Source organism: Leuciscus leuciscus (genome assembly GCF_965113295.1).
Source record: "Leuciscus leuciscus genome assembly, chromosome: 14".
Lineage (NCBI taxonomy): Eukaryota > Metazoa > Chordata > Actinopteri > Cypriniformes > Leuciscidae > Leuciscus > Leuciscus leuciscus.
The window spans coordinates 3432510-3458209 of NC_138738.1; the positions used below are offsets into that span (position 1 = coordinate 3432510).

Consider the following 25700-nt stretch of genomic DNA (forward strand, 5'->3'; position numbering starts at 1 on the left):
TGTTTATGGGCTGGGAATATGAATAAATCAATGTTCGTACTCTGAATTCCTCTGTTTTATTATTATTACCACTGTTTGCATTGTACTTTCTAAAAAGATATTCAGTGACAAAATAAATGTTACTCCCTTAATGTCCTTAGACAAAATGAAATCATCTTGGGACGTAATGGGATCCAAACGTATATGTGGTGATCTAGCCAGAAACTGACCATAAATGGACTTGCTATTCAAGGTATCGTATTCCTATATGATGTAAGGTGTACACTATCTTATTGGCTAACCCGGTGTAACTCCACTCATATTCTTGCTATATCTTCTGAGACAAAGATGCTAATAAACTTGAGAGATACTTGTTGTCTCCCTCAGCGCTGAGTCATTGTTCATTCAAATGTTAATTGCTAGAAGGACTGGAATGAGGCACATGGAACCTAAAATCTAACAAGGACTTACATGGGATTTTATCGATCTCATTGAGGAACTTGCTTTTGATTTCCTCAAAGACATCATTCTTGTTGACGGGCGCCTCAGATTCGGTGGAGTTGTCCGCGGGTGTGGAGACGGCGGGGGCCATCGTCATGGTGTGTGACAGGTGCGTGACGCCGAGTCCCGTGGGCTCCGGGCCCACCATGGCTTCTGGTTTCTTTTTAAAGAGGTTCCACTTCATAATCTCTGGCTTGACCACTCAGGAACCCTGGAGGAGTTGAAGACACCACACACATTTTAAACACAAAATACCTTGAAGTCTGACATGCTTTTTGATCTTACGGACAATTGTGGCTTTCAAAAACATCAGAGTCTACCGTCTGTCAAATTGAATGTAGGAAGGGTGCAGTTTCCAAATGCATTTTTCACACCATATTTATTTTTATGAAAAACTTCAAAGCAGAAGCTGCTTCTTGAATAAGTGAAAAGAAAACAAGGATAAGACCTATCAGAACTGACAGTGGACGGCTCTTTTTAATAAAGAAATGGATGGCCTTGCATTTAAATAATGAAATAAAGCGTCAGAGCTTCGGGCCGTTAAAGGGTGAAGAGCAAGATAAACGACAGAACACTGCACTGCAGGACGAAACACAGGACATTTTGTCCTGGGATGCCTCAGTGCTTTTAGCACCAGTTTTCTTTAGGTTATAAAACGGCATCAAATCCAGGATTATTACTCGCATATGCTTGTATGCAAAAGAAATAAGAGAAAAGTCTGCCTCTGATTTGACTTTCCTTGCAGCATCCACCTTTAAAATGTCAGATAATTTCTGCTGTCACCGCTGATAGCTTCTCACCGCCTTGTGAATGAAAACCTGTAAAAATTATGACTTTAACGAGGGCAGCTCTGTTGGCAGGTTGTACATTTTGCTAGATAATATTTGAAACGAAATGAAACAACAAGAGGATGCTGTCGTAACAAGGAGATCTAATATGTATGGAGATAAATATGTGGATGGAATGATAAATGAAGGTTTGAGAGTAGATGACAACCAGCAAAAACCCGCAGAATGTCTAAAAAACAAATTACACACATAGATTCTGATTAGTTTTACAAACTGGAAAACAAATGATTAACTTTATTATTTAATCGGTTTTCCATTCTCTTCATTTTTCAATTAAAAAAAATAAAATACAGAAAAATATTTATAACAATTATTTTATTTAATCTAATAATTATTACTAAAATAATAAATAATAAAAATAAATAAATATTTATAAATAAATAAATAAATAATTTAAAATAAAATATTATTATTATAAAAAAAATTTTTAATGATTGTTTAATATTGATTTTTTTTTAATGCAAAGGATAAAAGACCTTTTGCTCTTTTTCCAGCTGAAAAATCTTCACTTTAGCAAATTTTACAGCCCTCACTGTCAAAGAGATAAACATGGGAAAGAGAATAATAAGACCTACAAATGAGACTGCTTTTGATCAAGCAAGAGTTTGTACACAACTGAGTAGGTTTAGATGATCAAAGTGCTAATTATGTGCTAATAAACATATTTTAATACACTTCATGGACACTAATGTATTCTGTAAGTTTTGAATGAGAAAAATGCATACTTATTATTATTAGTTGACCATTAAGAGTTTTACTATGATCGTTGTAGGTAAGCGATATCTAGAGATTTAGTTTTAGCAACGTCAACAAACTGCCCAAATTAAACAAACTTAAGTTAATCGGAAATGCACAAAAGAAGCAAAGTGTTTATATCGATTATGTTATATGGTCATTGTCGCAGCGTTGTCTTCTGCTTTCCGGGATGTTCAGTGTTCTGCTCTTGTATCTGAGCTATGACCTCCCTCACCGCCACCCACCAAAAAACAACCATAAATACTAATCAATACTAATCCAAACAAAGCCAGCCATTGACTATCATTTGCACTCTGTTCTTCTCTGAAAGAACCAAATGGGTTTGATTTACCAAATGCACATCTCCTTCCAATCCATGCTGGATAAATCTTCAAAATGACAGCATCCAGAGCCTCTACCCCTCATTTCATGCAAAACCAATCTGCACTATTTAGGTGGCAATCACTGAAGACACCAGCGTTTGAGGAGCTGCATTGATTTTCTGGAGGAGCTGGACATCTATCCTCTGCAGAGCTCACCTGATGCACGCCACTGACATTTGTGCTTTATTGACTGACAACACCGTGTCATCATCTCTGTTCCTCAGTGTGATGAAAGCGCCCTTTACACGCTCACACACTGATCATCATGAGGACGCTTCACCAGGGCTGTGTGAGAGAGCTGGTGTGTATGAGGGGCTTTTGATCCGTCTGGAAGGCGTGGTCATTTTCCCAATAGGAATTTGTTTTTTTTTACTTCAGTAAAGTTTTGTCTTGAAATGAATGAATAAGCTCTGTTATGAATCACAACATATCAATTCTATTAATTTTTAAAATATGTGCTTTTATGTCCATGGGAAAAGCTACTTTCCCAGCAACTTGGTGGATGTCACTCAGGATTTTGGGTTCTTCAATAGAACTTCGTCAAAAGAAAAAAAAAATTTCACTCTAAAAATACATGAAATAATAGGATGCTATTCACAGTCACAAATGTATAATATATTCTGTCAGGACCACTATCGTCAAATATGATTGACAATTAGCATACAGTTTAGACTGGCGGTATGGCTCTGTTCTGGACAGCCTAGCATGGATAAGAGCAGGGAGAGCAGCGATAACCCCCCTTAGAATAGAATCGGGCATTTATATAGCGCTTTCACATGTACTACTGTACACCCAAAGCGCTTTACAATCATATCAGGGGATCTCTCCTCAACACCACCAGTGTGCAGCATCCACTTGGATGATGCGACGGCAGCCACAGTACAACGGCACCAGTGCGCTCACCTCACACCAGCTATAGGTGGAGAGAGAGTGATAGAGCCAATTCAATGGAAGGGGATTATTAGGAGGCCATGATTGGTAAGGGCCAATGGGTGGAATGTGGCCAGGACACCGGGGTTACACCCCTACTCTTTACGAGAAATGCCATTGGATTTTTAATGACCACAGAGAGTCAGGACCTCGGTTTAACGTCTCATCCGAAGGACGGTGCTCTTTTTTTTTTATCTGTCTGTCTGTCTGTCTATCTATCTATCTGTCTATCTCCCTATCTATCTATCTATCTATCTATCTATCTATCTATCTATCTATCTATCTATCTATCTATCTATCTATCTATCTATCTGTCTATCTCCCTATCTATCTATCTATCTATCTATCTATCTATCTATCTATCTATCTATCTATCTATCTATCTATCTGTCTATCTGTCTATCTGTCTATCTCCCTATCTATCTATCTATCTATCTATCTATCTATCTATCTATCTATCTATCTCCCTATCTATCTATCTGTCTATCTATCTATCTATCTATCTATCTATCTATCTATCTATCTATCTATCTATCTATCTATCTGTCTATCTGTCTATCTCCCTATCTATCTATCTATCTATCTATCTATCTATCTATCTATCTATCTATCTATCTATCTATCTATCTCCCTATCTATCTCCCTATCTATCTGTCTATCTATCTGTCTATCTATCTATCTATCTATCTATCTATCTATCTATCTATCTATCTATCTATCTATCTATCTATCTATCTATCTATCTATCTATCTATCTATCTATCTATCTATCTATCTATCTATCTATCTATCTATCTATCTATCTATCTGTCTGTCTGTCTGTCTATCTATCTATCTATCTATCTATCTATCTATCTATCTATCTATCTATCTATCTATCTATCTATCTATCTATCTGCCTGTCTATTGATACATACATACATAACAACCAGGAAAAAGATGTACTGATAAAATATAACAGTATGAATGCACTGTAAGACACACTGTCAAATGCATGAAATGTAAAAGTGACTCTATCCTGATATGTTGGGTCTCGTTCTCATTTGGAGCTGCACATGTGAGATGTGATCGGCCTGAACCGCAGACACTAATCATTCTAACAGAGCAACCAAGACCATCGGACAGAACTGGGATATGCGGTCAGACGGCGCATGGGGTTTCACCCTGATTATGTGTGTCTGTGGCTGGGACACAAGCTGGATTTGGACATACATTCCTCTAGATCACATCCGACCTGGAAACAGAAGAAATCAGAGTCTGCAGAGTGAGAGTTTTGCTTCTGTTTGTGTGGAAAAACCAGAGTAACAAATCCCGGAGGAAATCAATAACCTTAGAAACCGCATCTACCATACGGCAAATCAAATTATAGGTAAAGCTCAAACTACAAGCAGTGATCTTTGTGTGCTCTGTCATTGATATGCAGTTATTTTATGTACTTCTTAACTGCCTTAAAGACCCTGTTAGCATTCGCATCTTCCGGAGAAACATCCTCACATAACCAGAGAGTTTCATAAACGCCTCTTCTTATGAATGGAGACAGATCGTCACATCTGCTGCACTGGCACCGCCGCTAGCATGATGCCTATCCTCACGCAACCCTGATAACATCTATTTACAGTACTTTCTACACCCTTGGCAATGCCATCTGTACTGAAGGGCCTAGTTACTTCAAGCTCTCAACACCTTCAGACTCAATGCTATCTGCAAAGGGCTTCCTCCTGAGAGGAGATCTGCAACGGACAGTCATGGGAATCCTGAAAAGAGCCAGATTATGGAAAAATCAATAACTAGTCAGAATAACCCAGCAAAGCAACACTAACCATATAAAAAAAAAAAAATTGGCATAGCTGATCATTACCATATATAGTATGTCGTGTTTGGCCACGTAGACAAAGAAAAAATTGAGCGATTGATGTACAAAGTTTGCTTTGTTTTTAATATGTGACATTTAAGGACAGATTTATCTAAAAGACGTTGAAAATTAATAAAATAAAATAAAATAATAATTTTACAGCAGTGTCTGTCCGTGACTAGCTGTACAGAAAATATCAGAAAAGAGAGGAAATATTGTAAACTTTGTCATCAAAAATATATATTTATAACAGTGTCAATCCATGACTAGCTGTACAAAAAACATAACATTTTTTGGAAAAATGTGTGTTCATTTTGTGTTAAAAAATTTAATTAAATAAAAAAATACATACAAAACAGAAATAAAATAAAAATCTTTACAGCAGTGTTAGTCTGTGACCAAAAAAAGAGAGGAAACATATGTAAACAATTTCTGCCATAAGAGTGCTAATTATTTCACAGACAAAACTTAGAAAACAAAGCAGAAAATATAGTTTAAACATGTATATTTCAAAGATTTAATTAGTAATAACCTGACAAACTTTGGCAAATCAAGTGATTCATACACTAAACCAGCTTGAAGTTCAGTGGAAATAATTTCAGCAGGGTAAAAACAACTTTCGCTCTGTCTCAAATATATGTTGCCCCATTTAACTGTGTAGTAACTAAGTAAGTTGTAAGTAACTTGATCTTTAGTGCTTTCTGCATCCATGCCCCACTTCCAACTCTGAAATCATGAAGGCAAACTCTTTACAATGCAGCAGGAAAAAACGAACACAACCCTAACCTGCAACTCCCCTCGAAAACAAACACTGACCAAACATGAAAAATGTTAGCATGCTTTTCGGACGGGGGTTGATGATCCGGAGGTGGGGTCTTGCAGAAATGGGAAAGCCCTTACCAGGCAATAGTTCAGTCCTCCCTAATGGAGCCACCCATCCGAAACGAGAGAGCAGCAGAAACGCTTCACAGGCGCATCCCACGATCCCACTCGCATCCGCACAATCTGCAGTCCCTCACTGCAGTAAGAGTCTCGCTCACACACTCCTCGCTCTTTCATTACACACAAACCTCCCTTTGCCAACTTCCTCTACTTCACCTCACCGTGTTTCACAGTCGCAGTCGCTCTATCGCTACCTTTGAACTCTCTTCTTTTCTTCTGTCCTGTTTAACGTTACTATCTCTCTCCTCGTTCCCTCTTCACCACTCTCTCTCTCTTCTCTCTCTCTCTCTCTCTCATTATGGATTCTGCTCACACTCGGCCGAATGCAGTGTGCTACGCCCTGAACCGCTAGTGGAGGACAATCTCCACTGATCAATGTGTAAAATCATCCCCCCCTCAGGGACATTGTGCAGGTTTATCCTCTGAAATACCAGGGGGAAACTGTCCAGGTGTGCAGAGAAACTTCTGCTGCGTGTGGGAAGGAACGAGAGAAACGGAGAGAATAGCAAAGACAATTCCGACAACAGAACATTGCGATTTTTCTCATGCAAGTCTCATGAGGCTGGTCCGCAATAAACCAGGAGATGTGCGGTTCACAACCCTAAGAGGAAAAACAAAATGAAGAAAAGTGTGGCGCAGTTAATGTCAACTATCTGGCATTTTGCAAGACAGTTTAGCATTATGCATCACATTATTATGGAAATTTTCATAAAATATTCATGGTTACAGCTAGTCCAAAAATTTTGGGAAAGGGCAGTTGAGCATAATCAGCTATAAATGGCCTTTTTCTTAAAAAACAAAACAAAAAAATATGTATGTTTAAACACCTGCAGTACTAAGTGAGCTGAGAACGCTGTGTTCTGTCATATTTTAAAGCACAAATTGGCTCATCGTGCACACACTGTTCCTGGGTGTTTTTAATGGCTGAATGGCAGGCGAGATCTTTATTGCATGTAAAAATGTCCAACTGTCTTGCATGAAAAGAGTCCCTGATATTCTGGCCTCTAAATATGGCTCGGGTCGCTCCTTCAATGCAAGTCTAGGAGATTTGATCCTCTGCTAGGGGAAAATGTATATCAGATCGCTTCAAAACATCACACGTCTCCTCAATTTGAGGTGTCATTCATACCTTTAAAACAATCAGTGCAGGGGTGAGTTACACGCCGACACTTAAAACTCAGATCCCTACATGTGAGCAGTAGTATAGCAAAGACCACTACTAATCAGATCCGGTGGCAGAAGTGTTTCCTCAGCTCATTTGAGTACACACAATGGGAAAAGGGATGAGTAAAAAAAAAAAATATATGCATGAATATAGATGGATATGAATGAAAGATTCATTGCCCAGTGGGCTTCTGTGCCCTGTGATCTCACACAATAGAGAGCTGACAGCACAGCAGTAGAGCTGATGTCAATACTGATTATTCAGAGAAATTAACAACAGTGGGGGCGAGAGAGAGAGAGAGAGAGAGAGAGAGAGAGAGAGAGAGAGAGAGAGAGAGAGAGAGAGAGATGTTGTAGTGTTGCTATTATTACCTATTACCTACTGATCCAGAATGCAGCAGAAAGAGTGGTCTTTAATGAGCCGAACAGACACACGTCACTCCTCTCCTCAGAAAACTGCACTGGTTGCCAATTCCCACTGGCATCAAATTCAAGACACTGATGTTTGCCTTCAGAACAACCACTGGCTCTGCTCCCCTAAACTCATTACCTCAGACCTACAGTATGTGCCCTATGTTCTGCAAGTGAACGGCGCCTTGTGGTCCCATCACAAAGAAGCACAACATCACTTTCACGGACCTTTACCTTAATTCTTCCAACCATTTTCAAGAAACTGCTGAAGACGCAACTTTTTCTTTAGCACTTGACCCATTAATACTAACACTTAGTATTATTAAAATACACTATATATATAAAAAAAAAAAAAAAATGCTAGAATAACTCTGACCAATCACGGCACTTGCATATTATTGCCCTATTGTTGATTACTTCTATTGCTCTCCTCATTTGTAAGTCGCTTTGGATATAAAGTGTCTACTAAATTATTAAATGTAAATGTAATAAAAAAAAAGATAATTCAAATATCCTTAATTTAGATTATATATATATTGCCTTGGCAACTACCTAAAATAAATTAAGGTACTAAAATTACCAAAACTAAAATTGAAATAAAAAAGCTTATACATAGAAATATTAACTAACAAATATGACAAAAGCACATAAAATTAGTAAAATTAAAATGAAACCTGATAATATAAATTTTATTTTTATAATGAATACTATAATATAAATAAATACTAAAATACCACTGCTGAAGAGCAGGTTTATTAATATAATGCCAAAATATAATATCAACAGATGTGTATTTGGCAGGTCGATTAATCGCATTCGCTTGGCCGATTGATAGTGTGATTAATAGATGATAGTTCCATTTAAAAATCAAATGACAGCATTATGAATGGATGATAATAAGTATTTTCTCCATAAAAACAATGTTGATGTGAAATTTGAAAGAATTATAGTTAATACTGTGGATATTTAAATGTTATTAGCTGTATTGGCCACTCTACTCTCTAGATTTCAGTCTCGACATCAGCCATGGAAAAACCCAGATCAGCTGGGAAACAATACATGATATAGTTTAAAATGGCACATGAGACATGCACGAAATTGTACAAACACTTATTTGACCTTGAGTAAAAAAATAAATACAAAATACACATTTAATCGACAAGCAGGCAGATTTTGGAACTGACACATCACAACATTTCTGTTAATCGGCCAAGATGACAATCTCAGAAATGGCTGTCAATCAATCAATCTGTCTGATCATACTCACAGTGTTCATATGCAGCAAATGGTTCTTCATGTCACATTTAAGTACATGTTTTTAATACACATTTTTAAAATGCCAAATATCAAAATATCAGCCAATATATTGCATAATTAACATTATTCCCACAGGTAATGCAACCTCAGTCTGCTGTTTTTTGGGAAATTCCCCTTGTGAATATTGAGTGTGCATGTGTAAAGTGCTGAGGTGGCACGGCGCCATACATCAACCACACGACCCGGCCAGCGCCTGCCAGATGGGGTCCGTCATCCCCGATCCAGCGCTCTGAACCCGTGCAAACTGAGCCGCACTTCCTCTACAAAACCGGATAATATACCTCGTACAGCGAAGCTGAATCACCAGTTTGATGCAGCCGATATTAAATTCATAAAGATTTATTCAGACAGCAACGGTTAGTGAATTTCCTGATTAAATTGTCAGGAAATACAGTAACCCTCAATTATCACTGTAGACATTATAAAGATCATCCTGTCAGGCTTTCAAGTCCCTGACGGAAGATATGAATTTCCTGACAATAATCTAACCTACATCCAAGCCCATAAAATGACCTATATAGACGACAAAACATGAATCTAGCAGCTCCAGTCCATCTAATTAACCCAAAATGTAGAAAAATGTCCCAATTTTAGCTCTAGAGAAGCGTGTGATTTCATACACTATGAATTAACAGTAAGTGTCACAGACTCCTGTGTAATCTTTAATTGTTTCCATTAAAAATAATGAGGTATGGTTATATCATATCTAATGACCACTGTCCAGTTATTTAGTCATGAAATGACTTTGCACATTTACATTTAGACCACAGGACACTTTTTCCCCACATTTTTGCAACCATCGTGAGGAAAAACTGTATAAAAGTCTGTAAGAAATAATAGTATGTTAAATTGTTCTGCTCTCATGCGTCACTCAACACATTTCTAGTTACGACCAAGACGAAAAACCTTTGTCATTGCGCCAAAGCCTCTTTCACTGATTGTTTCATGATTTATACGCTAAACAGAAACGGCTGTCCTGAGCCGGGTAGATTTACGGCTGCTTGTGTGATGTGTGCAATACTGGTCCAATCAGGCACGAGCTGGGGAAGAATGACGGAAATACCCCAATCCAGAGCCATAGAGAGAGAGAGTTGCGACACTCCCATAGACCTCCGTTGTAAATAATGGCGGCGCTTTTAACCGCCTACTTCCGGGATATGAAGATCGGAATAGTTCCAAACACTGTCATTTGGGCGTTGGACACCATTCACTTACATTGCTGCGCGTCGAATTGTTCCTGAGTTAAGTTGCCGAAATATCGACCTCTTTTGAATTGTCAACTGTCTATATTGTATCAGAGGCCCTTTGCGATGCTTATACTGGTCTTCATTTGTACATGCACAGCGTAATTATTTATATTTTATGTTGGTTGTTTCAACCAATTTTCAAGCACTGCCTGCTAGCTAACGTTAGTTAGCTAGCGCGACTTCGTCAGCTAAGAGTTCGGTAATGAATCGCTACCACCTTTATAGCAACTTTTTTTTAATTTAATTTTTTTGGGATATAGCTGCTACTAACTTTTCATTATGTTATTATTGTCTTGAGTGAAGCGGCTTGTGAGAACAATGCTGGACCTTTAGGATTGTTATGGCCATCACCAGTCCTGTCTGTTTCATGGATCACCTGTCCCTGGTTTTTGTTTTTCTTGTTCACACACACAAGCACACATTTTTGTTGTCTGTCATTGTTTAATAAAAAATATTTTATTTGAAAACCTTCATTTGTATCAGTCATGCTTAAATTCGTTTTTAATCTGTTATAGTTTTGATAATGTGTATGGCCTTAATCTTAAAATAATATTCTTAGTCTTAACATGATCATGTTTCACGTTGTGGTCCTGGGGGTGGCCACTTTCATCAGAAGAAGTGAGCTAGCTTCTAAGCGAATTCTGAACGGACCGCCACGGCAGACCTCTTTGCGTGATCACGAAGGTAGGCTAATGGCTGAATCAAAATTTATAAGCAAAATCACGGGAATCAATAGCCTAATACAGCCCAGTTGTGCTAAAATAAATATCATGAGACGTCCATCATCAGATGAATGATATGGAAAAGTTAAGTTAGAGCCGCTAAAGCCAGTGCTACTACCCATGCGAACATGAACACTAAGCTTTTCCCTCCAAAAATATAGCCTAAAACTTATCTCCAAATGCAAAACTGACATTAACATAATGCAATAACAGCTGAAAAAGTACTTGGGTGTGTGTTTTATTTTATATTTACCGTTCAATAATGCAATCGCTGCTGTCTGTCCCATAGAAGAACATGACAGCCAGCGTACGTTTTGGAACTATTGGGGCTTACATGAACCACGTGACAGCCATAGCGGCGACATCAAAGAGTGTCGCAACTCTCTCTCTCTATGGCTCTGCCCCAATCCAGACTGACATGTAGAATGGGACATTTCCTATTTATGCCAAGACTACTTAGGAGACAAACAATGGCTATGTTCACATTGCAAGTCCAAATCCGATTATTTGTGTATCCGATTGAAAGAGGCGTACGCCACTTCCGACGCATAAGTTGTGATTTATAAAAACAAACTGGACGGGAAATTTTCGCGCACCTGAACGCAAACTCTGACCCATGCGTACGAACGTTTTGGAGACGGAGCAGTTTGGCGACACCGGTGGTGATCTGAGGGACTGACGGCAGATGAAGGAAAACCACTTTAAATCTTCATTATGAGTCCTAATCATAAATACAGTGCATGTACACAATAACAGTTTCAATAAATAAAAGAATGATTTAAACTGTGCTTTAGGCTACATCTGATATACTATTTAGATTAAATATGCCATTCTCATTAATGGAGTTGAGCACTTAAATTACATGAAATCATTACCAAAATGTTTTATATTATAATAAATATAAATATTTGTAGTAGATGCGATGCTTTTGAACACTTTTCCTGTGGCATGCTGTGTTTTAATGTTTTAACTACAGCGAGGATTGCTTAGCGCATGATATGGTCTGAGGAAATATTTTCGCGCAAATAATGATCAATAATGCACAATAATAAGGCCTATCTGTTTCCATTAAAAATATAAAGAAATTAAAAATACTATTTTGCCAGTGGACAAGATTGAGAAAAACTTTCTCTGAAATGCATTTTATACTATTTTGATTTATTGTTAAAAAACAAGGCAAGGATGGGCTACTAAATTATTTTTAGCAATGTAATGTGACGGCACATCTGTATCTCATATTTTCCAAATGTCTTGTACCGTTAAACATGTTATCACGTGGATGAATATGCATATGCAAATGATATGCACAGTAAAACTATAGGCGTTGTAAGCTCAATATATGGTTATTTCGAGGAGGAGACGCACGTGCGCACAATCTTCTGCTAACTGGGATTTATAAAGGGAATTCAGCGCAGGTTCTGGCGTACGCACGGTTTTATAAGGCTGAATATTTTTTTTGCGTACGCCATTTTTGGCTTCCGGGCGCACACACACTTATAGTGAGGATCCTACGCACAGTTTTATAAATGAGACCCCTGATCTAAATGATTGACTGTCCATGCTGTGTATTTCGCAACTGTTAAGATCTGATTTGTGTGTTTCCATGCTTCTCTTTCGTTTTCTGGAATATCTGCATTCGCTTCTATGGCAATCACGTTGCATTGCGTCAAAACGACAACAACAACAACAACAACAACGTGGAGGGGTTTGCAATAGAGATGTTGTCTTATTTACAAAATGCCAATATGTGTCCGGCGCGCTGAACTACTGTGTTTTCTAAGACAGCGGCAGAAACGTAGGAAACGTGCGGCTTTAAAACGTGTTTTCGTCATATTGTCATTTTCTGCTCGACCGGCACTTGCAACAACACAACTTTTTTCTTTGCAGCGACTTTCAGCATGCTTTCTATAACAATGTCTGACATGTTTATGTTTTACCTGGTGTTAGATAGTTACATAAACCACGCTAAATTAGATTTCCAGAAATACGATTTGAATAGGATTTCAAACCACGTATGAATGCAGCTCAAAACAAATATGTAAAAATCAAATTTTTTTTTTTTTTTTTTTTTTGTTGTTGCTGTTCACTCTTGCTAAATATGATCGGATTCCAATCAGATATGCACAAATATCGGATTCAGACGGACAGTCTGAACAATGCTAAACTGCAGCAAATCTTATATTCTTACTCCACTTCTTTCCCCCAATTTAAATATTACACATCATCACCAATCCCAGATAGAATTTAAAAGGATTTAAATGAGAACGAAGCTGAGAACGAGAGTTATGAGAGTTGCATAACGAGTGTTGAAATTCTGCAGGCATGCATATTCATTAAATGCATAACATTTACATATTAAATTAATGTTAACTATTGCATTTTATTACATTAGTACAAATAACTTACGTTAAGTAATGGTCAAAATAAATCTGTTTTTGAGTGTGCATGTGCACAAAACCTACAAACATTAGCACAAAAACATTCAAGTTCCTCATAGAGAAAGCGGAAACAATATGCTTTTCATCCATCATACTCACAAAGGCAATTACATTCAGTCCATCTGGATTCATTGATATCATTTGTTTAGTTCAGAAGCCCTTAGGCACTGAATTTTCTGGATCAAGCATCAAGTCCTACCAATGAAAACCCAGTTTGAGCCGTACTGAACAGCATCTGCCTGCATTTCATAAAATACACCAAAAAGAGGCAGTGGTGAATCTAATGACTTCTATAGTGTGGCACAAATGATACCAACTCATGTTAGGGGTTTGTTCAAATCCATAACCCTTAAATATGATCAGTAATAAAAGTGATGCTTACGTCAACCAGCACTACTAATAAAACATTTAGTATTGCTTCAGGCCCACAGGATATATTTTGGTATAATGCAGCAAAGCTTCCAGGAATATGATCAATATAGTTATGTACTATATTTTGGCATTTAGACAGATGTTGCATATGTAGCATCTCCTACTAAGCATAAAACATACTCTAAGCACGTAGACAGCAACGCTTAGCAAGGGCACAGTCCTGTTTTAAACATTAATGTGTTCTTGAGTTAATATAGTGGCAACCATCCTCAATACTCAAGGGGGCTACAGAGTTCCCTTTAAATATCTGAGTCATTAAACCAGACGTGTTGTTATCAAGGTAGCTAGCTATAAAAATACTAACAGCTTAACTTTAACAAATCGCATATTAAGACTCTCTGAGCGTCGGCAGTGACGTTTAGAGAATCAGCAGAGGAAACTAATATACCTAGAGAGCATTCACATTTTTTCATTCACATTTCAGAAGTCAACAATGTATGGCTAGAATTGTTTATGCTCATTATTTCATCAAGAACGAGTGTGACGTAACATGTGGATCAAAGGTCTGGTAGTGTGCAGTCAGTGTGACATATATAAAGACGCATGGGGAGGAGAGGTCACAGGGTAAATAGCTGAGATGGCCTATGAATTATTGATCTGCCTGAAGTCTATTCACACACTCACAAACCAGCATGTAAGCAGATGCCCATACATAATCTGAATAAGGATTCGTCTTATATTCAGGGTCTAGACTTTTACATGCCGGTAATACACCCGCAACAATAGGTGCCGCCAAATACGCGTAACACAAGTGTGCAAAGAAATACGGTGTATTGTTAGAAGATCGCGAGCAGAAAGACAGTCTTAGAAACGCAAACAGTCACAGAAACGCCCGGGGGCGGTTCAGCGCAAAGAGCGCAAAGAGCGCCGGTGTATTCTGGCACAAACGTTACCTGGTGCTATTTTGCAGGTTTAGAAAACAATTCCACCACAGACCAGGAAAAACCTAGTCTAAAGTCAGTGGCGCGTCGCGCATGTTATTCATATGCTATTTTAAGGGCGCATGCTTGGCCATAATCAATGTAGCGTGTGCACAACGCACATACACTTTGCTTATCTCATCTACACACAGACACAGCAGTTCTCATTTTTAGAAAACCATACATAATTACAAGGAAAAATATTAACACACGAGGGAAATCATTGTTGTGTCCATGAAGATGTGAAAAATAGGCATAAATCTAGCTTACACATTTACCATAATTTTGATACGTCTGTTTAACCAAAGTTAATTTGGGTGTGTTTCTCCATCCCCAATGTCACTTCTCTGTGTTTTACCGCCCTGATGAGAACGTCGGTCTCCTCGGCTGTGAACCGCTCCTGGCGTGCGTCTGGCTAATCCGCCGTTATAATAGCAATCCGCCATGGAACAAGCGCGCCTGCTCTTAAAGGGAATGTGACATGATTGGTTTATTTCATGTTACGCCCAAACCACACCTATGAGTAATGAAGCTACTTCAGACCAACACATTTTAGATTTGCGTCGGGCGCAAGAGTCATTTATCCCGCCGGTATAATAGCAACAGCACCTGAGATCCGCCCACAACGTTACTTGCGTTTCGCGCTTGATACTTGCGTTTCAGATCGGTAAAATAGGGCCCCTAGTGTTTATGAAATTTTGATAGGCTACATGATTTTCACTATGAGATGAATAGCCTAATTGTTATATAATTCATGGGCTACAGGTTATCTTTATGGTATGCCAAGAAGTGTTTATTTTTAAATGTGAAAGTTGGTACATTTTACCAGTATTTACCACATTTTCAATCCACCTTATTCCTGACGAGTTTACTGCGTTTTGAATTATAGGTGGCACTGTCTTCCGGTTTTGGGAACTTTCATTCAAAAAGACTGAAACGAATAATTTCAAATCATAAGATTTCCCTACAAATAAAGCTTATCCGTCAGGTTGACTCAATCAGTTTTCTTTCATGTTTTATTTAAGAATAACAAGAGAATAACGTAACATGTGACATGTTATAGCAAGAATATCTATGGCAGGAGCTCTTTTCAGTCACTGCTTTCTTTTCCTCAAGATTATTTTTATTTTTCACCTTTGCAATCCACTGTAAAAATATGAAAAAGGTCAACATATACTTCACATTTGTAGTCTGTTCTCCCGATTTAATTTATGATATATGCCATTAATAATTCACTGGAATGCACGAAGAATCTCTCTTTTTCTCCCCAAAACCTCACGTCTCTTTCAGGTTTGTTTTTCACAAGTAAATACAATTTATAATCTGTCAAAATGACTGAAATCACTTTGAAATAGTATCACGAAATGCTGAAGTAAATAAATAAATAAATATATATTCATTATTATTATTATTATTATTAAGGCAACGTATGTTACATAATACAGATTACCACAGTGATATTTAACCGTCCGATTTTGCTGTGGAAAGATTCACACTTTTGGGGTTATTCATGGTCTGTTGAAAGTACCTTGTTGATGCTTTTGCACTTTTAAATGTCCTTTTAATGTTCAATGGTTGAAGGATGAGTAGAATAATGTAATGTCATTGTACAGAGTTTAAAAATATATATTATTGCATCCACAGAGCTAGTCTTTCACTGACTGTTTACAGCTTAACGGAAGTCACACCCATAATTCGTGAGTCATGGGGCGTAGGAATAATGTGGATACAAAACATTAAATGTGTGCATCAAAATGATTTTAAAATAAAGCATTTTCTTTATCAAAAAGCCTGTTTTCAAAAGATACATCTTGAGAAGGGGCGGGGGGGGGGGGGGTCGTCTTATATTCTGAACAGAACGCTATATTGAAAAAACACACAAGTTCACTCAGCCGAGAAAAGGATGAATAGTTAATGCTCACTCAAACAAGGGCCTTAAACTGCTTCTGTTGTAAGACAGTGACTGTGCGGGAGTTTATAACACACAGCCTGACACGGACGCTTAGCAGGTTTACTAGCCGGAAGACAGAGGATGCTGAATTAAAATGTGAAAATAATGACGGGAAGAAGAATTTACTGAATTACAATTCAATGACATTCAGTGCACAGTCAGACAAGATACACTTCAACTGTCCAACACAAGAAACAAAAGTAAATTATTAACAATTCATTTTTGATTAATTAAGCCTATTATTCCCTGGTTGATTATACATTATTTTACATACGTCACACTTCTGCTAAACTAAGTTTAATACTGTAAAAACACACACACACAAAAAAACATGAACAGCTATCAAACGATTTTCCACATAATGTCCACTACATAGTTTTCAAGTAAAATAAATATTAATAATAAATAAATATTAAATAATAATAATAATAATAATAATAAAATATAAAATATATATAATAAAAAAATAAGTGTTCTTCCACCATAAAATGAAAGTTGGTTTATTACATATAAATATTATAAATATTAATATGAATAGTTTTTAAATATACAAAAAAAAATCTATTATACACAATGAAGTGTACACAAATGTACAAACATTAAATGTATTATTAAAAGAGAAACCAACAGCAATTTAATTCAAACGATAGTTCTACATCCTGTTTAAATATGAATGTCACACAACTTCAGTCGGGCAGGGGCTTCTCTCTCTCTCTCTCTCTCTCTCTCTCTCTCTCACTCTCTCTCTCTCTCTCTATCAGTCTCTCTCTCTCTCTCTCTCTCTCTCTCTCTCTCTCTCTCTCACACTCTCTCTCTCTCTCTATCAGTCTCTCTCTCTCTCTCTCTCTCTCTCTCTCTCTCTCTCTCTGTGCTTTACTCAGCTTCTGCAAGTAATGCTGCAATGCAGAGGTTTATCCGGGAATATAAAGCTAGAGGGCGCATCGAGCGGAGTGATTCACCCACCGGTTTTCTCTCTCTCTCTCTTTCTCTCTCTCTCACACACACACACACACACACACACACACACACACACACACACACACACACACACACACACACACACACACACACACACACACACACACACACACACACACACACACACACACACACACACACACACACACACGGTTCATTAACACAGTCTGCTAGGTAAGCAGAAGTCTGTCAGGTGTAGCGTCACACTGCACTGCATTAAATGTGGGATAGTCCTTTTGATATATCGCTGACTTCTGATATATAGCGCTACAAAATACATTTACTAATCTGTTCTTTTTGACTTGTTTTCCAGGAAAAATATCTAAACAGCCCTATATGATATCACTGAAAAAGCACAGATGATGATGTAAAAGTTACATTTATCAATTTTAGTGCACTAGCTGCATATAGATGTAATATGAAGAAACACAATGGTCATCCGAGTATTTGTTTTCTGTACAAGTTTCAAAGCCTTCAAAGTTGTGTCCTATTGCATTTAACAACCATTACTTCAAAATCAAGCACAGATCTCTCTATGGTCATTAATATTCATTTAATCAGTTTACCTTTTAGTTCAATATAGTGTGCTTGTACCAAAGTAGCATCACATCCCATCTAATAAAGGGGGAAATGGATGTCAAAAGCCATGTCAAATGCAGTGCAAGTACAAATTTCCATTATGAGTCAGCACTCAGCATCAGAAGGTTTGGATGCCATTTTTTTTACACTGAATGGTAATTGAATTTGTATGAAAGGCTGAAGAGCTTCATTCATTCTCGGCCGCTGGCGTGCTGCTTTTATCGAGAGAATACCCTGCTTTCGCATCCATCACACCGCACCAGGACACTGCCATTGTTTCTTAATCAAAGCAATTACAATCAAAAAGCTTTCATTTCATTCAGCCACAGGATTGTCCTGTTTCATGGCAGGGTTAACTCAATGGGCCCTATCTTGCACCCAGCGCAATTGACTTTGTATATTTATGCATGTATCATTCCTATTTTACACCCACGCACAACGGACTTTTCCCTCCACAGACGCACGGTAAATTAGGAAATGAACTTGCGCTCCCGGGAGTGGTTCAGCGCAAAGAGGAGGCGTGTTCCCGGCGCAAACCGTGTTCCCTGGTGCTATTTTGCAGTTTCAGAAAACAATTCCGCCACTGACCAGGACAAACCTCGTCTAAAGTCAGTGGTGCGTCGCGCATGTTATTCATATGCTATTTTAAGGGCGCATGCTTGGCCATAATCAATGTAGCGTGTGCACAACGCACATACACTTTGATTATCTCATCTACACAGAACCAGCAGTTCTCATTTTTAGAAAACCATACATTATTACAAGGAAAAATATTAACACACGAGGGAAATCATTGTTGTGTCCATGAAGATGTGAAAAAATAGGCATAAATCTAGCTTACACATTTACCCAAATTATTATATGCCTGTTTAACCGAAGCTAATTTGTGTGGGTTTCTCCATCCCCAATGTCACGTCTCTGTGTTTTACCGCCCTGATGAGAACGTCGGTCTCCTCGGCTGTGAACCGCTCCTGGCGTGCGTCTGGCAAATCTGCCGTTATAATAGCAATCCGGCATGGAACAAGCACTCCTGCTCTTAAAGGGAATGTGAGATGACGCTCTGATTGGTTTATTTCACGTTACGCCCAAACCACACCTATGAATAATGAAGCTACTTCAGACCAACACATTTTAGATTTGCGAGATCCGCCCACAAAATTACTTGCGTTTCGCGCTTGATACTTGCGTTTCAGATCGTTAAAATAGGGCCCAATAGATTTGTTGTTAAATGACTGGTTGTATCTCATATAAATGATCAGGTATCACTTCACTTTAAATAAATAAATCTGTTTATACTTATTTATTATTACTTCAGAAAATTTTGATTAGTTCATATGGATTAGTTTTACAATCTCTTTATGAACTTTTGAAGTGTCGAAGTGGTAGTTGCGTAGCTGTCAATGGAGGGAAAGAAAGCTCTCAGATTTCATCAAAAAGATCTTCATTTGTGTTTCAAAGATGAACGAAAGTCTTACAGGTTTGGAACGACATGAGGATGAGTAATTAATGAGAGAATTTTCATTTTTGGGTGAACTATCCCTTTAAGGTACACAATTATTTGCAAACAAAAAAAGGCAAAATGCATAGAAAAACAAAAAGCGCACAGGAAAAAAGCATATATCCACTACAACATAATCAGCTATTAATATTTCATTGGTTCTTTCTTGTTTTGTCGTGTGTTCATAATTTCTTTGTATGAGAGCCTGGCCAAAAATGATGTCTGAACAATTTGGCATGTTTCACTGCGTTATCACAAAAAATATGATTGACTGCAAGCACAACTACTCAATATGCTTACAAACATCGTTAAGCAAAATCTAATTTATTATTTCTTTCTTCTGACGATGGGGTGGATGTTGTCAAAGCTCAAACGCTTTCAACTCGCTGTGTAATCATTACACACTCTTCATCAGAATACGACCAGACAGATTGGCCTGAGCCCATTTGGGCTAATTAACCACATGATCAATAATGGGGCTTTCTACTTCAATTACTCTTCAGCCCAAAGATGCATAACAGAGCAAATCAGGAAATATCAAACTACGGCTCGTCACTGATAAATATCCTTTTTATAAATACTTTGTCCAATGCAATCATGCTCTTAATTAAATGGGAATGTCCCACTTTTACAAACTATCATATAAAGAGTCGTCTATAAAAGTCTGGTTTCTTCCTCCATCTTTTTCTTCACCACTTTTCACCTGTTCACGGTGGCATTGAAGCACACTTATCTGAGAAGCTGCTTTCAAATGACTTGTGAACATTTTGAATTGGAACTATGTGAAAGTATTGAACTTGCAGAAGAAGAACAGTCATCCATTGCCCAATTCTATACATTAATACAGAAGATTTCAGAGCTATCTCCCTAATATAATTACATGTTTTGTTAAACAAAGAGCTGTACAACCAGTCAAAAAAATGGCATACGCAAATGTTGAACTGTAATTTCAACCTCCAATAAAAATATGTCATGCAAATCTGTATACAAATCAGTTAAGCTTAGCTGAGGAACTTCTGGTAATTCTGATGTAATGCTGTAAAATGTATAACAAACTGAGGCTCTTAACACTAATCAAATAGTACTTACAAATTACAATATGTAGAGTTCATTTTGCCAAGGTCCATGATTTCTGATTTTTACAAGGGCTGTCATTTTATGTTGTTTCTACTTTAAGGCAGGGCATTGCTAGATGATTGCTTGGTGGTTACTTACTGGCCCAAGTAAAAAAATAAATAAAAATAAATAATAATAACAATAATCTTTTTGCCATAAATGATTGCATAAATGAAAGCATTTCAGACTGAATCTGTTCATAAACACTCAACACACGTCTGGCCAGTTGCAGACCCCCTGTGCAGTTATTTTGATTGATAACGAAATCCATTTCCAAGACTGCAGACCCGCTGAAGGAAACAGATACGCCTTTGGGGAAAGGTAACGTGTGCGTCATTCTGTCTGAAAAACAACTTTTGGGGCCAGCATTAAATTTGCATTTGATAGCATCACAGTGAGGCTGAAATTTAAATGGATAGTACAGACAATAATGAAAATTCTGAGATTATTTGCTCCCCCTTTTTTGACTTTCTTCTATGGAATAGCCCTTGGTTGCAGCATATTTAAAGGGGCTATATGTAGAATTCAGAAACCTTGTTATTAGCGACACCGGTGGCCGTTAAGTGAACTGCACCCAGCAACTTACTACTCGAGTTTGCTCGCGTGCACGTGTAACATCTACGAGACTGAACGTGACTAAAGGTCCTGATAAACTCACGGTGAAGTTTTTTTCGTACAAAGTACAAAGTTGTAAATATCTTTGCAGCGGTGTACTGTAAACGAACATCCCGACGCCGTCCACGCTGCCGAGAGCAACGTTTAGATGAATATGTAAACTTTTTTTATTATTATAAAGTATATTTGAGACTCTAGAATATATAGATATGGCTATGTTACACTATAGGAGACTATACTCCCTTTTCTTTGCATGTCACATTGACATTACAGTACAGAATGGTTATTATGGCAGTATCCTGAACATTGGAGTGCGCGTCCTTCACATAAACATCAGCTGGAGAAGGTCTCGTTTTTAAAGTTTTGTTACAAGCTGTTCACACATTGGTAATAAAAAATAAAAAAGTTTAATACATGAAAATTATTTTGTTAAATATTTGTCTTTTGTATTAAAATAGTTGAAATAAAATCACATATTAAGATGAAAAACTTAAACGAAAATTTGAAATGTCGCAACTGACTGTAATAAGTTTAAGTAGAAGAAATAAAATTACTAAAAACTAAATCAAAGATTAATTTCTAAAAGAAAACAAAAACTACTAATGACAAAAGAACATAACTTAAACTAAATGCAAGCTATATAAAATATAAAAGCTAATTCAAAATATTAATACCTATTATAATAGTACATAACACTTATGATAGTCTTCAGAATATATGCTTTTGTGTGTGTTCTACAGAAGAACGAAAGGTTTGAAACAACATGAGTGTGAGTAAATGATAGAATTGCAATTTTTGGGTGAACTATATCCTTTTAAGAAACTAATCAAACTCATATATCACATTCACAAGAGTTCCACAGTAAAATCGAAGCGAATTCATTGTTTCTTAATTTCTCATTGAAGACGTAAAGACAATGTTCTCCTTTCAGAGGATGAAAATTATTGATGCGGCCATTAAAAGCTAGGGTCATTTCCAGGAATTTCCCTCTTATCTGACTTGTCATTTTCAGGGCGTTTCACCGCCATTGTCTCCTGTCAGATCCGATCTCCCCGTTAATGCAAACCGAACTGACGACTGCAGCGCAGGCAATTTGAACTCAGTGCTGCATTTCTAACACATTGCAGTGGCAGTGTAAACCTGATATCACTGATGCCCTTGTCAAAATCTTGGCTTGTTGGTGGAAAAGTACAAAAGGCAAGGTTCACCCTGAATAGATGTGTGCAGATAGCAAGCAGAAAACACAATCTCAGGACGTGCAAGCTTGATGCAGTTAGTTTTTAAGATAACATGCATACATATTAGGGTTCATACTAAATATAATCTAATAAAGAGTCCAGTAGAATTAATTGCATGATATGCCAAATTGTTCACAGTGTGTGCTGAAAAGCTTAATGCGTGCCGGTTATCCTTAAGGTAAAGTTCCTGTTCATAAACAGACACACTTTTTTCCAGTGTTAATGCAGTGTTCATCCATTTTCATTTTTAAATGAACTATTCCTTTAATTTTCAGCACATATTGGTATATGCTATCAGTTATTAATAATTTGATTAATTAAATTATTAATAACTGTTAGCATATACCAATGTTTGCTGAGAATTAAAGGAATATTCACTTAAAAATGAAAGTTCGGTCATCATTTACTCACCATCAAGTTGTTTAAAATCTGTATGAATTTCTTTCTTCTGCTGAACACAAATGAAGATATTTTGAAGAATGTCGGTAACCAGACAGTTGATGGACCCCATTGACTTCCAAAGTATTTTTTTTCCTACTATGGAAGTCCATCAACTGTCTGGTTGATGACATCATTTTCATTTTTAAATGAACTATTCCTTTACGGTCATTACATTACATTATTTATGTTATATATATATATATATATACAGTACTGTGCAAAAGTCTTAGGCATGTTAATACCCCCTCCCCCCCAAAAATGGTTTTAAGTCAGTTATTTATATATTTTGCTGTAGTGTGTCAGTAGGAAATATCAGTTTACATTTCCAAATATTCTTTTTGCCATTAATTGTAATAATCCAGTGAGATTTGTGTATGCACCAGGAGTCTGACAACAGCCGGTATGATCTGATCTCACCATCATCGAGTCCGTCTGTGATTACATGAAGAAACAGAAGAAACTGAGACAGACTAAATCCAGAAGAACTGCGGGAACGTCTCCGAGACGCTTGAAACCTTCCTGCAAAGCTCCCTGAAAAACTATGCGCATGTGCACCTGGACAAGTGCCGTTTCAAACGCAAAGGGTCGTTTTCACCATATATTGATTTGAATTAGTTAATAGACGTTAAATCATAAATAAATTCAATTTGTGATTTTATTTGACAAAGCATTCTCACTTTACAGCATTTTAACACGAGTGCCAGTGCTTTACACAGTAGTAGCTTTGCAGGAAGGTTTCTTCAAGCGTCTCGGAGACGTTCCCGCAGTTCTTCTGGATTTAGTCTGTCTCAGTTTCTTCAGTTTCTTCATGTAATCACAGACGGACTCGATGATGGTGAGATCAGATCATACCGGCTGTTGTCAGACTCCTTGTGCATACACAAATCTCACTGGATTATTACAATTAATGGCAAAAAAAATGAATGTAAACTGATATTCCCTACTGACACACTACAGCAAACCATATAAATAACTGACTTAAAACCATTTCTTTTTTGTGGTTCTTTTTTATATATATATATATATATATATTTTTTTTTTATAGATGTACAGTATATGTTGCTTAATACATGGCTACTTTTGAATGGCGATCACGATCAGTGGTAAAAGACACATTTGAAACTTATTTGGTTCAGTTCAAAAGACATATCTGAAAGACTTGGTTAAAAAAACAACAGATTACTCTGACACTGGATTAACACTGGAACAAAAAAGTCTATCTGTTTATGAACAGGAAACCCCTTAAGGATAACCGGCACGCATTAAGCTTTTCAGCACACACTGTGAACAAGTGAGTCAGCAGTCCTCTGGTAAAGCCGTGAGAGCAAATTAGCTGCAGTGCTACACAGAAACTACACTCATTTGGCAGATACACTCAGATCGGAGTGAACTGAGAGACGGCGAGCACCTGCGGAGGGAGTCACGGCCTCACAGTGAGGGAGAGGATCTCTTTAACAAGTTCTCTCCTCCGCAGTGCCTTTCTCTCTCCCGCGAAGGTCGAACAAATTAGGCCAGTCAGAAACTCTGGCCCACATCTACACTCTTTGAAGACGCTTCACATGACTCGCGTCAGGGCTTCAACACAAGTGCCGTGCGCCGCTTTGACCTGCGTATGAAAAGCGTTACAGATACAGTGATATAATATTCAAACAGAATATGTAATGTGTATAATATGATGATCCTTTTCTGAATGCTCTCAATTTTTTTGTTTGTTTTAGGTATTCTATTTAAAGCCTGATTGAAAAAGTGTTGTTGTGTTGTTACTGTTAAAACTAAAACTTTCGAGAAATAGTTTTTGTTTAATTGTTTAATTTAATCAAAATAAAGCAGAAATAAAATATAATTATTAGATACGTAAACCTAATAAAATTTGAAATGTTGCCATTGCAACTAACTAAACTTTTAGCACTAAATCTATATACAGTAACCATGAAATAAAAATAAATTAAAGCTACATAGAGATATTAAATGAAAATATATTACATAAGCACATATCAAAATGACACTAAACTAAAATCAAATTGCAACCTGAACACATAAAAATAGAAAATAATAATAATTACTATAATAGTATACAATAACAAATAATACTAAAATAATACTTCTATACATCTTATAAGATCAAATATTTTGGTGGCTGATTATGTTGTCCAGTGGTAAATATTAATCATTATTATTATACATGTAGGCTATAAATTATGACTGCATTAAAGTGATAAACGTAAGAGACACTTCTGATCGGGCGATTCAAACAGTGAACATCTTGGGGTCCAGACGTGACCTTGGGCTGCGTCCCAAATCACACACTTCCCTACTACATAGCAGGCGAAAAACAGAATGTGACAAAAGAAGTGTGTCTGAATTCACAACCCTCATAAAAGAGTAGGAAAACAGTCCCCGGATGACCTACTTCTTCCGGCGAGATTCTGAAGTGTGCATATGATGGACACTTTACTATCCCAT

At 37.2% G+C, this 25700-nt stretch overlaps 1 protein-coding gene across 5 annotated transcripts in view; it reads right to left on the minus strand.

Moving 5' to 3' along the window:
- The window catches only part of syt2b (synaptotagmin IIb), a 47452-nt gene that overhangs the window by 14003 nt on the left and 7749 nt on the right, over positions 1–25700 (minus strand). For 4 of the 5 annotated variants that reach the window (XM_082136465.1, XM_082136464.1, XM_082136467.1 and 1 more), the window contains one exon: positions 451–691. In XM_082136465.1, the coding sequence (XP_081992591.1) occupies positions 451–664 (214 nt within the window). In that variant the 5' untranslated portion in view covers positions 665–691. Of the gene's footprint in view, positions 1–450; positions 692–6128; positions 6402–25700 lie in introns of those variants that run through there. The other variant, XM_082136466.1, reaches the window with a different exon arrangement.